At 44.3% G+C, this 13,173-nt stretch overlaps 1 protein-coding gene across 3 annotated transcripts in view; it reads right to left on the reverse strand.

The window, feature by feature from the left end:
- Window positions 1–2,565: 2,565 nt before the first annotated feature.
- Window positions 2,566–13,173, reverse strand: part of CCDC50 (coiled-coil domain containing 50) — a 42,005-nt gene continuing 31,397 nt past the window's right edge. For 2 of the 3 annotated variants that reach the window (XM_030456628.1, XM_030456629.1), the window contains 6 exons: window positions 12,126–12,217; window positions 11,479–11,523; window positions 11,178–11,282; window positions 10,168–10,247; window positions 9,068–9,159; window positions 2,566–8,060 (listed from right to left, as the gene is read on the reverse strand). In XM_030456628.1, the coding sequence (XP_030312488.1) occupies window positions 8,041–8,060; window positions 9,068–9,159; window positions 10,168–10,247; window positions 11,178–11,282; window positions 11,479–11,523; window positions 12,126–12,217 (434 nt within the window). In that variant the 3' untranslated portion in view covers window positions 2,566–8,040. Of the gene's footprint in view, window positions 8,061–9,067; window positions 9,163–10,167; window positions 10,248–11,177; window positions 11,283–11,478; window positions 11,524–12,125; window positions 12,218–13,173 lie in introns of all 3 variants that reach the window. The other variant, XM_030456627.1, reaches the window with a different exon arrangement.

Genomic DNA, 13,173 nt, shown 5'->3' on the forward strand with positions numbered 1-13,173 from the left:
ATGGCTGTGGCATTGCCCTCTGGACACTGCCTGTACCTGGGAGGATGAAGAGGGGAGATACATAGAGAAATCACATGGTGGTCCTGGAGCCCCAGCACCATCCAGGGGCTCCTTGTGCCTGTCTTTGAGGACTGGCCCCCAGAGGCCATAAATTTCAGACCTCCAGAGGCCTGAGGTGGAGACTGCATGAAAACCAAGTTGTCCATGCTCACAGCTGCTGCACAGCACTACCAACATGAAACCGGAGCAGGTTTTGGCACAGCCACTGGGCCTTGGTCTCCCTGGGCTCAGAGAAGCTTGGACATTTCACAAACACCCAGCTGCTTCACTTCAGTTCTGTACTTGCTTTAAATTCATTTTCCAGTCTGATTCTAGATCTCATTTACTAAATCTGTTTTACCATTAACTGTGTCAGGGAGTCTGGCCAGGCTGGAGCAGGATAAAATTGATAGACACGGGGTTCTTATCAAGGATCACTGTCCCTGAAAAAACAAACCATGGTGATGGACCTCTGGCCTGAAGTAACTGATCCATGCCAGGAGCTGTCACCTGCTTGCCAGCAGGATGGCACAGACAGTTGGGATATAGGGCCTGGTTCTGGTCAATATTGAGATTGAGAAGGAATAGGATCAGACACAACACAAGGTCTCAAAGGCTGTGGGATGCTCTTCACCTCCTGGCCAATTGCAGGTCTTCCAGGTCTGCTGGAAATGAATTGAGCCCAGTACATACATGCCATGTGTAGTACACCCAGACATTTGTATCTCTGCTACCCCAGCTTATTCAGGCTTTGGGTTGCTCTGAAGCTATGGTTTGCCTTGTGAACAAGATTATCATTTCCAGGTAAGACAATCATATTACTCCACCTGCATCTGCTTCTAATGCACAGTGTGAGCCAACACACAGCAGCTCACTTTAGCCCTGGCTGTCCACCTGGACATGAAAAACCACTCACCTGCTGTGTCTCAGCATTCCCAGCCCTGCAGTTCCTTCCACAGGCAGCTTCCAAGCCGGACTCAAGCCTTGCCAAGCCATGAGCAACACACACATGAGTTTTTCTGGGCAAGAGAGCCCAGTTACACAGCATGGACTTGGGGGAAAAATGAGCAGCTGGACATGTGCACACATGGGAGATGGCAGCTACCACCTGCAACTCCTACCTTGCAGCATAGGATGGAGCAGCCAAGCAGGGAGTTTTAGGCTACTGGGTACTGAGCAATGCTGACTTAAAAGAAATGTCTGCCAGCTTACCTTCTCTCATGTTTGGAATATACCTGGGTAACCTGGATCTACCACCAATGGCACAGTAAATCACCATCCATGTCTGTACTGTTTGAGAGCTGCAGTTCAACTGGTAACAGCAAAAAAAGAAGAAAAAAAAAGAAGAAGAAAAAAAAAGCTCCCCCAGGGCTCCTCAATGTTACTTTTGTGGTTTCCATGTTCAGTCCTCTGTATGCACATCCCTGCAGCAGGTGAAAGATACTATTCAGGGCTCCAGCTGGCCCCCCCTCCCACCAAAGCCTAATGCTTAACCAGGTGCCAAAGCTGGCATGAAAGAAGCCTTTCAAAGAAAACAGACCAACCCAGTCACTTCAGACAAGGCTGCAATAAATTGCAATTTGGCAGAGCTCTTGGCATTCCCAAGTGCCCTGGTTTTACAACCAAGTTCTTCTACTGCTAGCCATGTCCTTGTGTTTTTCTTTTTCCAGCTGTTTTACTGGCCCCCACCTACACTCCTAACACCTAAGGGAGTGCAAGATGGAGTTGGTAGGTGGTAAAAAAAAACCAAAGGCATTTAGAAGCCCTGGGATCAGCCCCTGATCAGTCCCAACACTGAACTCCATGGAAGTCAGAGTACTCCTTCACTGACCTGGCCCCCAGGGAAGGAAAGACTCTGTCCCTCACAGGGACAGCCCTGTGCACCCAGCAGTGGGGTTTGAAAAGGCTCCATGCTCCCCCCTACAATGTTTATACCAGGCAAGCAGCAGGAAATGAGTAAAACATTTAAAAAAGGTTTAGAGTTTGGACACAAGACCTGGAGTTTGTATTTAGCAACCTCTCCTTTATTTTAGGATGTTTTGTCACCAGCTGAATTCATGACATGAAATAGCTTCATGTCTGCTGCTCTTTGAGCAGCGTGGCTGCATCCTCAGCTGATGCCTCTGAAGACATCTGTCTGTCACAGGCTATTTGCCATGTTTCCTTCTTGCCTTCTGTCCTACCACTCTATCTCACTCTTGGAAAGCTTCAAGAAGGCTTTTTACAAATTAAAATTATTTGCAGATAATTATATTGCTTTGTTTTTCAGTATCACAGCCCCAGGAAATGATACAATCAAGATTCTTTCCAAGATATTACACAGATTTTTTTCCCATCTCTTTGGCTACAAAATAATAAAATCAAATATAAATTTGTTGCTTTACTACATCTATTATATTGGAGGAATACAATTACTGGTTGAAGAAGCTAAGCTCAAGCAGTCAAGGGTGGAACAAAGCACTGTTTTCTTCTGCTCCTGGTAATCCATTTCAGTGTTCCCAGAAAAGCACACGGAGACAGAAGGGTGTGGTGGGTAACAAAATACAGCGGTTTATTGAACAAAATGGGCAAGGCAATGTTCCCTTTACATTCAATGAGAATTCAGGACTATGAAGCAAAACATGCTATACACACACAGACATGATACTTTGGTTAAATGTCATTCAGAAGTTCTAAGCCAAACCTGATAAAATTAGAGCGAATGGTCAAAAATAAGAAAAAAAACCCCAAACAAACGACCAACCTAGGCTTGCATAGACAGATTATTGTCAGTGTGCAATTCATACTTCAGGATTAGCTGTTGCAACGCAGGGTTCACTTGCAGCTCTGAAGAATTTAAACCTTCTGAACTAATCCATCTCATTGTGTGGCTAATATTTAGATTCAACAGGCTGAAAGTTTACACTGAAGAGCTAAACGAGACAATTGCAGTTATTTCTCTGAGGCAATTAACTATACTGCAGTGCACAGATGCAGCTGGAGACACACTGTGGAGTCTACTTAGAGTGAACACTGATACAGTGGAACTTTGTTACTGTGAAGTAGGAAATACTAATATGTGTATGCCCCTGTCCTCTTTGGGACTCTCCTGGAAGAGCCCAAACTGCACAGCTAAGCCTTGCCCCGTGCTACTCATGGGGAGAGGTGGCTAATAATATTTCCAGCCCAAAAGCTGAGGGCAGTGCAGATCCTTGACACAAAACTTGTGTCCTGCAGCCTGTCCTGGGTGCAGCAGTCCAAGTGGCACTTGTGTGCAGCCCAGGCAGAGCCTCCACAGCAGCCAGAAATATGCTACAGCATGTATGTTAAAGAACACAGTAAACTGGGATGTCTGTAGCTTTATGCCTGTTCTCCACAACAAAATTAAAAAAAAAGAAAAAAAAAAGAAAAAAAGACAAGCAGCTTGTGGCATCCTTCATGCCAGAGGCACTGCTGTGGGAATACCAACTGCAGCATCCACTGCCAGGAGCAGGACAGCAGAGCTTGGTCACCCATTAGGCCACCCTGTGAGCTGTGCTGTGTTTCCTATCACATCTCCCAAGCCTTTCAGTGCCAGTGCTGCCTGGAAGCAATCTGCTTGGGGTGACAGACACTAAGGAGATCATTGTGTGCAAGACGTGATGAGTTTTGTGGACTGGCTGCACTAGACTACAAGAGTGTAAACTAAGTAGGGGAATCCTCACACAGTCTCCAAGTGCTCCCCTTTATATATAAATTAGCAATCCACAGTTAGTTTGCATACAGGTAAATGTGCACTAAAATAAAAACCTTGATAATAAAAATATAATATACATTGATCAATAGCAATAAACTGAATGAAAACACTAGAATGTAACAGTGGACGTAATTTGGCACAAAACAAAAATGCACAGAGGTCTAGCACTGTAAAAAAAAATAAAAATCCTTTTTTTTTTCCCTTAAGAGAATATTAATAATCCTGATTCAAATCCTGACAGGTGGGAATGCAGAGATATAAAAATACTGTATATACAAGATCCCTTTACAGAGTAAAGCAGACGGCAGCATTTGTAATTTCTGTCCTTCCTCCCCAAGAGGAGAAATTCAATGATGAGACTTCATATATTCCCTTAACAGCTGATATTTTCCCACCCCCACTAAGTTCAAAACCATGAAGTTCTTAAAAAAAAAAAAAAAAAAAAAAAGAGAGAGAAGATTAACCTGTTGGGTCTATCCACATGACAATAACTGTTTCTCACTGCAGGAAGCTGCACAGTTCACATTAAGACAGCATTTCATAGCAAGATGATTCAGATCAGCCTGCTGAAAACATCGAGGACCCCTGCATGTAAGGCACAATCACTCGGGGTCGCCCAACCTCTCTTCTGCAGAACATTGTGCTTAGGATGGAGGTGAGGAGGTGGCAAGCACTCCTGCTGGTGAGATGTGCCTACTAGGGAGGTTGGGAAGTGCCAGAACTTCATGGTGATGAATTTTCTGCGTGGTGCCTGTTGCCTTGTTAATGCACAGTCAGAAAGGGATGCAAGACCTGAATGATCTGGGCAGGGGTTCCAGCAAGGTCTGCCTCCAACATGCCACTAAGTCCAGACCAAAACCATAAGCAAAGCTACTGAAACTTGGCAAGATAGGAAAGGAAAAAATAGTTACTCAAATATTTTTCTGTCAAAGAAAGGAAATATTGCTGTGATTGTTCCTTTAAAAAAAAGATAACTTCATTGTGCCTTTTTCCAGGGACACATGTGCAAGGTGCTGATTTTGCATCTCACCTACATGAGCTGCATCTTCTTGACTCTCAGAACTGTGGTTGCTGAACCCCAAGAGGAATTGGCTCCTTGTTATTAACATCCATGTTATTAACACTTGTTGACTTCAATGGGACCATGGAATCTCCTTCCAAAAGCGGTCACTAACCATCCGAGTCCAGTTGCGACCTTTGCCTCTAACCTGCTTGACTGCACAAGGCCCACAAGTTGCTCTGTTTATACCCCATTTACTTTCCTCAGCTACCATTCTTAGCATTTCTGTCTTCCTCAATACAAGCCCTTTTAACAAAACCTCAGGGCTGTCCTTTTCACAAGGACTGTAGAAAAATAGCAGTCCCTGAAGACATTTGAGGAAGTGGCAGATACTCCTAGGATCTTTCCCTCAGGCTCTTGCCACCATGGCTGTAGAGCTTGGCTCACCTGAGAAGGCATTTAATGAGATCCTGCAGCTCCACAGAATAGGCACTGAGGTATTCTTCAGACTGTACCCAGCTTCCAAATAAGATCAACTGGAGTCTTCTCACATTTAATTTCCATTCACTCCCACTGAAGTCAACAAGCATCCCTCCTGAACCAAGAGGTTCTCCAAACATCAGCAGGCTCAGGACCTTCATGACTTTCCTGATTAGAGTAAGACAGAAGTTACATCAGCCAACTGCAGTGCAAGAAAGCCCATCACAGCCAGCTAAAGAGGCCCAGGGTGGGCTAAATTCCTAGTTGGTGATTTCCCCTTGCCTTGTGCAGAGGGTCACCATTTTTCCCCATGCATAGGGAGTACAAAGTACAACTGCTTTCTGATTTGGCAGGGTTCTTCCCCATCCAGTTTTCACAACTGCACCAGATGATACAAACAGCAGAGCGTAGACTAGGGTATTTGTAGAAAGTTTTAGTTTGTAAAGCTCCACCAGGCATCCATTTCTCAGCAGTAAATACTCTGATGGCAATGGAGGGAAAAAACTTACAGAAAAGAAAAATGGCATTTTCAGCAGTAGAAATTTTGACTGTTATACGAAATACAAAAATAAATTTTTACAAAATAAAACCATTGCAAATGAGGTTGCCTCATTGGCCCAAGTTACCAAGGAAAAAAAAATACGGTCTATGTTGTTCTTTTTCCAGATCCTTTGAACAACACTAACACTTCTGAATCAACAAAGATGGAACCAGAAGAGGGAACAAAGCAAGGACAGTAAAATCTAGCCGCTGGCTGGGATATTTCCTGAGAAGAAGCAGCAAGAAAGGGTTTGCAAGTCACTTAAGGATTCATGCAGGTGAACAAGCTCATGGTCTGGAAGCAAAGGTAATGCAGCTACGAGGATGCTGCTGCCGATGCACAAAGTCCTCTGTTAAAACACTTCCAGCTAGTGTATGCGTGGAGCTGAACTCTACTGGGGTAAGCTAGTTCTCCAAATTAGTGAACTGCTGCCAACATTCCAGTGCAGGTAGAAGACAAAAGTTCCTTGAATTGTGGTCAAGGCAAGGTATGGGCTTGTGTTGTGGTATTAAACATACCCTTGTAGGTTAGGTGAAGGAGTTGCCTGGTCTTCCTAGTGATTTGCCACTGTAACTATCCTGACCAAGGACAACAATCAAGCTCAAAGTCTTACAGCTGCCTTGGAGCTTGAATTGTGCATTAGTGCAAGAGCAGAGAGCCATAATCTCTTCTGATTTCCTATCCACACTAAGCTCTACAGAGATGTCAGTGTGCCTTCCCAGGCAGGTTGCTGCTAAGCCCAAGTACAGCCATGGCTCAGCGTTCCCTCCTCAGCAAAGCCAGCAGTGGACCCATAGCTGCCAGCAGAAGACAAAGAGTGTGGTGGGAAGACTCAATGAAATAAGGAAGGTGGGCTGCAGGGACAACAGTCAGGTTTGCTGCATTGAGTTTGACTGGTAAATAAATAACTAGCTCATATTGGCTGAACCAGTGTCCACATGCTCAGCTTTGCTGTTTAAAAATGTATTGAGAAAAAAAAGTGTTAAAGAGGCAAAACAATTAAAATTTGTTGAGAAAAGGCCAAGGGAAAAGGCTAGTTGTTTGTGCAAGAGAAGGATTTTCAAAGAGTGGAGAGAAAACAAGACACTGAAAGGAAAAAAAATTAACTGCATGTGCAAATCTGTAGAGACACATTTGCAGAGCGTGCTGTGCCCTAGAAAGCAGCTTTATCCTAACTGGAGTCTACCTGGGGATGCTGTATGGAGGGAGGCAGACAGTACAGACACTGTGTGGACTAGCTCAGTACTCTGTGGCTAGCTCAGAGTTGCTGGTAAGAGTAAAATTTGGATTCACTGCTCAATGGCCATATGGCCCTCCTTCAGCCCCAGGTTTCCAAGACATTTGCAGGTACAGACACAAGTTACCATACAAAAGTGCACCAGCAACTGAGCTTGGAGTTCCTACTTGGCTTCAGTAAAATTCCTAGGCTTCTACCACACTGAAGCTCAAAGCAGGTGACCACAGAGGTCCCTTCAGGCATTTAAATTTGTTTGTATGGTTCCTCCCAATCCACAACTCACAGCTTCATCAGCTCCCTGGCATGTCTTAAAAGTCATGCACACAAGGTCTAATTTCAGTATTTCCTCTTAACTGTTCTATCCTATATCCTGGAGCTAAATGCCTGGTTAAACACTCCATCCAGATTTCTGGAAACCCTAGAAAGAAATACAGCAGTTAAGAAATCAGCAATTTCTTCCTCACTAGTCCCAGGTTCTGGCTTTTGCTGGAGTATGTTGTGAAGATCTTCTCTCTTTCCTGCAAGATAGAATGGCTGTCAGGTTGGCTCAGCTGTCTTACTCAGCATAGGAAGGAAAAAATTTCCTCTCTCTGCTAAATCATTCTAATATGTAAAGGACTCGTACTCCTGACGTTCTGCTGCACTGCCATCACACAGCTCTTATCTTGGATTTTCCTTCCTGTTGTACGTACATCTATTTTGCCCTATTTGTCAAAGCTCCAGCCAAAGCTTTAAAATAAAAATTAAAGGAAAGCCTCAAAAGAATATATGAGGCAGCCATTAAAAATCAGCTAAGTTGATTCACACAGCTCTGTGGCGGCTAGATTATACTGCACTGTTGAAATGATCACACACAGGTAAGAAATTGAAACAAACAAGTGTTCCTTATTAATATGCTGATACTTAAAGAGGAGATCCTGGGAGTGGAGGTGGTACCTCCCATTGGGTACGGAACTGAGAAAGTTGCCTGGCAATTCCAGTAATGTTTGCTGCAGAAGAGTCAGTACCAAAGCAAAGGCGAGCACAATTTACTGCTTCCTATGGGAACCTGGAAAGCAAAACAGAAAAAAAAAATCCATAAGGATAAAATTAGGTGAAGAAAATACTACCTGCAGTCATCTTTTATTTGTCCTGCTCTCTTGGATGTCTGCCTGACTTCTAGAGTACTGATAAAGCCAAATGCCAAAATGGGAACAGCGTATTACATTACTCAAACAAGAGGAAGGATATGTCCACAGGACAGGCAGGCATTTGCATTTCTTCTAGGTTGTGACCAGCACTGCAGGCACATGGCACAGTCTCACTAAAGACAACGGAATGAACACTGGGCTTACAAACTTTACAAAGTGCCATCAACTTCCCGGCTTGTTTGATGAAGACAGAATGCAAAAAAATTCCTAAACATCTACATTTGTGAAGTAAACTGTCCATATGTAAGTCACAGTCAGTGGAGCTGGAAGAAATTTAAATGAATTCAACTCTGTCTGTCCCTTTCCTTCCCACATCTAGAGATAACTCAGATAAAATCATTCAGATTTTAAAAACTGGAGAGGCCAAGCCATTTCAGTAAACAAGCCGGAAAAGCAGGGCTGAGATGCTACAGGAAAAAAACGAGCCAGTTCTCAGGGCCAGTTTCTGTCTGACCATCCTAGTCACCCGCCAGACAGGTGATACTGCAAGGTTTTGTCTTGTGTTGGATTGTTTGATACTAGTGAGTCACTTGAAATCCATCATGTCATGGTCTTCATATCATTTCCCCTTCATTTGCTGTCTGGATTTACAGTCATTCATCATTAAGAGATCACAGAGGACATGCAGAGAGCACCTTAAATAACTCAAAGCAAACCAATTCAGCTTTTTACTGTCTCTGCCTGGAATGTTCTCAGCAAGTTTGAGTTGGACACTGACTAGCATCACCTGCCTGCTGCTGTGGCAGCAATGCCCATTCCTCCTCTCTGTTAGCATCTCTCAAACCTCCTGTCCTGCAGGCTGCTAATTTGAGGAAAGCAGCCCATGATATTTCAAGTGCTGTGGCAACCATGGGCTTCATCCTACCTCTAGGAGACTGCTCTGGTTTGGGAATCTGGCGCAAGGGGCTGGGCTGGCTTGTGTAATACCGAGCGTGGTCATCGAGGTGAGGCTGTGACCTGCTGAGAACAGTGAAGAAGAAGTGCTGGGGAAAAAACTCAGGCATAACAGAATGGCAAAAGCAACATCTTATCTGCCTGGTCTGCTCCTGTTAGTTTGATGCAGTGTCTGGCTCAGACCTCCCACTTGCAGACCAGCTGAGTACTACCCCTTCTGTGGTGAGAAATGCACAGTATTTACTGCTTCTGATGGATTGCTTTCATTTAATAATGGTTTCAAGTTGTCAGGAAACAATTTTCATTATGAAGTTTGATGCAAACCTCACTAAAAACAACATTTTAGGGTGTTTAATGCCTGCCCAATTTTAACTCCAGAGTATTTTAATAAGATCTCTCCCAGTCTCCATCTGCACTCCTCATTTTTTGTTTCTTCTGCAAATTCAACAAGAATTTCTAGGCTCATATCTGGATTGGAAATCAAGGCCACCAGGGTCACATTTGGAGTGTTCAGTCTTTTGTGAGGAGCATCAGGCCAGGGTACCAAGAGATTCAGAAGCAACACTGGGCTACAGCATGGCCCAATCAGCTCTGGGATGAGGTACACCAAAGCACAGGGTACTTGCTTGCAGGGGGGTGTCCACATGCAGCAGCAGAAGCAGTGTACAGGGCTTAACTGAGAGCAAGGACCCAAGGGAGCAGCTGTGCAAATGCATCGCAATTACTCCTTCCTGACAGAGATGACATTTGGTTCCACATCCCCAGAAGCTCTTTAACCCTCTCAATGTTTCTCTGCCATTTAACAAATGTCACTGCATGAGCTCATCAATCTCCTTCAGTGCCAGGCAGGGAGACTCCTCTGGTCAAATGCTACAAGCACAGCAAGTGACACATGTCACCCCGCACCTCATCAGCTGTGCCCTCCATCTCTTTTCATTGCTAAACCCCTTGTCCTCTACCAAGCCCCTTGTAGGTGGGTCAGGCTGCTCATCCCACAACTCCTTCCTAGGACTCAGCTTCTGAGCAGCTTCCCAGCTGCATTTCTGTTATTGCCAGCCAGTCCAAGCTTACCTTGAAGATCTGTCACCTTTGTGTCGCTGAGCTTCAGGTCCTTCTTTTGACCTTGAGCGTGTGGACTCGCTCACATCGTGCTGATGGGAAGAAGGGAAAGCAGCTCATCTCTGTGCCTTGCAAGATACCAGCCCGTGCACGGAGGCTGCCACAGCTTCATGCAGTCCTTTTGTGCTCACTTTATATACAAAACTATCTACAGCCAGACATGTGCAACCAGCAGCAGTATCAGGACTAACTTCCAGTAAATGGAACTCAGTCTTGCTGAGACAAACTCCATCTTTTTCTCTAAATACAAGACAGCGTCAGGGGACCCGTCCTGAGGTTGGGGTCAAATGCAGTCAGTGTGTAACCACTGTGAACACAGCTGGGCTGTGCACAAGGGACCAGATGCATGCAGCTGTGCTCCTGCAACCTCTCAGACATAAAGAGGAGGCTGAAAACATCAGAGCTACCTCCAGCTGGCCCCAGGACTAACATAATACCCCCCTTAGGACCTTACCAGTGCAGACCATGAAATCTGTTTCCTATCACCTTCACATCAGCCAGCAAACCGTTGGTAACATTACTCATACAGAAACCTAGAGCTGATACACTCTATACTGTCATTATAAAGCCAATTTTATAACTGATGAGAGTGACAGCTGTGCTGCCCATTTATGTACTGAGTACAAACAGAACCAACCTCTGCTTTTATTGCTAGAGTGAGGATTTTAGCAGAGGGAAGATCGTGCACCAGGAAGGCCAGAGAGTGCTTAAGGTGTTGTGACATCCAGCACCAACCTCCAAGGCCAGAGCCCAAGGCTCACGTTGCTTGCGGATGAAGCCAAAGAGCATCTAAGGAAGTGGCTTCAAAAGGCCTGGGAAACAGTCGAGTTACAGGCAGCAAGACCCTTGGGATGCAAGTCTGCATCATCCGTTTTGTTCTTACCACATACCCTCACTTCCCTCTGGAAATGGGAATAACATTACAGCACTCAGTTTGTGGTGCCTTCTGAAGCTTGACATACCTTCCAGTCCTGATCATGCCTCCTCTTTTCAAAGGAAGACTTTTCTCTCTCCTTCCCTTTCTTGAAAGCCTTTTTCTCCTCAGCCATCAAGAGCCGGGCAATCTCCTAGAAGGGAAAGTACAGAGACTATCAGACAGTTCTACTGCTTTTCTGGTTTTGAGTTATTTAAACCCTTTCAGCTTCCCAATGTGAAGGGTTCTAAGACAGGATTTCACCTATCTGTGATCAAAAGTCAAGGGACAGAGCAGAGTTAAGACTGACTACATGCAACCCACCTACAAACAATTGAATTCTTGTTTACCTCATCTTGGGCTACTTGAGCTGCTTTCTGATCTTCCTCACTAGCCTGGAAAAAAAAAAGGGGGGGGGGAGGGGAAGAAGGAGATAAAAAGCAGAGACAAAAGTGTAACACCTCTGAAATATTCAAACCCATTAACATACTGAGCAGGGCAAGTAGATGCTCATACAAGTACACTACCACCCTCTCAAATATACTTTGCTACCTCAATACTTACCTCATAATCTAAAACCAAACTGACATTTCAGCTTTTCAGATGAGTTTTGCCCTCATCTATCTGCCAGGCCACACCACAATGCATTTCCCACCCTGCTGCCCTCTCTCTAAAAGATGGGCACTGGCCTGTTTCACTTCTGGGCTGATCACTTCTGGTTACAGGCTATCTTTAACTGCCTAGAAATGTTCATTTCAAATCACTCTGCTTCAATCATTTAATTTTTGGGTGTCTGTTTCTAGAAAATAGGCCACCATAGGCTGGATGCCACTCCACATGCATGAGTATGGAAGACAAAAGGTAATTACCAGAATGCAGAGTAGCAAGATCCTAGGTCTTAAGGACACTATCATATATAAAAGGTTTACAAATTAAAATTGCCATCACTGGTTACCTTAAGTTGCTTTAAGTTGACTAATGCACCCTCTCTACTTACCAGGAGCTCTTCCTCCTGCAGCTTTCGAGCCATTTCTGCATCAGACAACTCCTGTTCCCTTTGGGGTGTATCATACATAGCTTGCTTAGTGCCTACAGAATTGTGAGAGAAAACGATCAAACTCAACCATTTTCTGAATGCTTAGGAAGGACACCCCACTACGTTCTGAGCCATCTGTAACAGACCTGCCAGACAGCTGGTCTGAGAAGACCTTTAGCTGAGGTGCAGCATGCACTTTAGGGAGATTTCTCTGTGCACACAGAAATATCTGATACATCATGCCCTGCATGCACAATGCAAATATAGGGTAGAAAAGGCTGTGTCCCTTGAAGCACTCTTTGCTGACACAGCCACACTAGCAAAAGAACTGTAATTTTTCACACTCTGCATTAACACAGATACACTGGAAAAACTGGGAAGCAGAGAGCAGCCCAGCATCTGTTACAAGCACAGCAGAGACTGTGAACACATAATTGGAGCAGTGTTTGCCTGGGACAGGGCTTTCATGAGGTTTCAGACTATTTATTCCTAGGGCTCACCCATGAATTTTACAATTCATGAAAAAAGTGAGAAAAGAGCCAAGCAAACATTAAGTTCATACATGGTTCATTGTTGCTTTGCGTGCAGTTTTATTTAAGTTAAGCTATCTCCAAGTATTTTAAAATGTTGCATTTGAGAGTTTCTCCATGCACCAAGCCATCAAAGCAGTTTCACTGCACCCCTGTTATAAAATGTGTGACTTCATTCACATACAATGAATGCCTCCTCCTTCCCTTTGCAGTCTGACCTGTACAATTCAGACATCTCAGACTTCTAAATGAGTTTTCTGCTCTATGTCCAATATACACAAACACTCCAGATGTTTTGTGTATATGTTTGTGTCTCTTACATTTCAAACTGAGAAAGCTTCAATCATAGCTTCTCTCCCTCCAGCTTTACCACTTCCACTGTTATAAATACCTGTTACATGTTACTGGGCCATCAACCAGTTTCCTTCCCATCTTGTAAAATCTCTCTGTGCATTTACCAAACCATCATCATAATCCAG

Source organism: Calypte anna, chromosome 9 (assembly GCF_003957555.1).
Source record: "Calypte anna isolate BGI_N300 chromosome 9, bCalAnn1_v1.p, whole genome shotgun sequence".
Classification (NCBI taxonomy): Eukaryota; Metazoa; Chordata; class Aves; order Apodiformes; family Trochilidae; genus Calypte; species Calypte anna.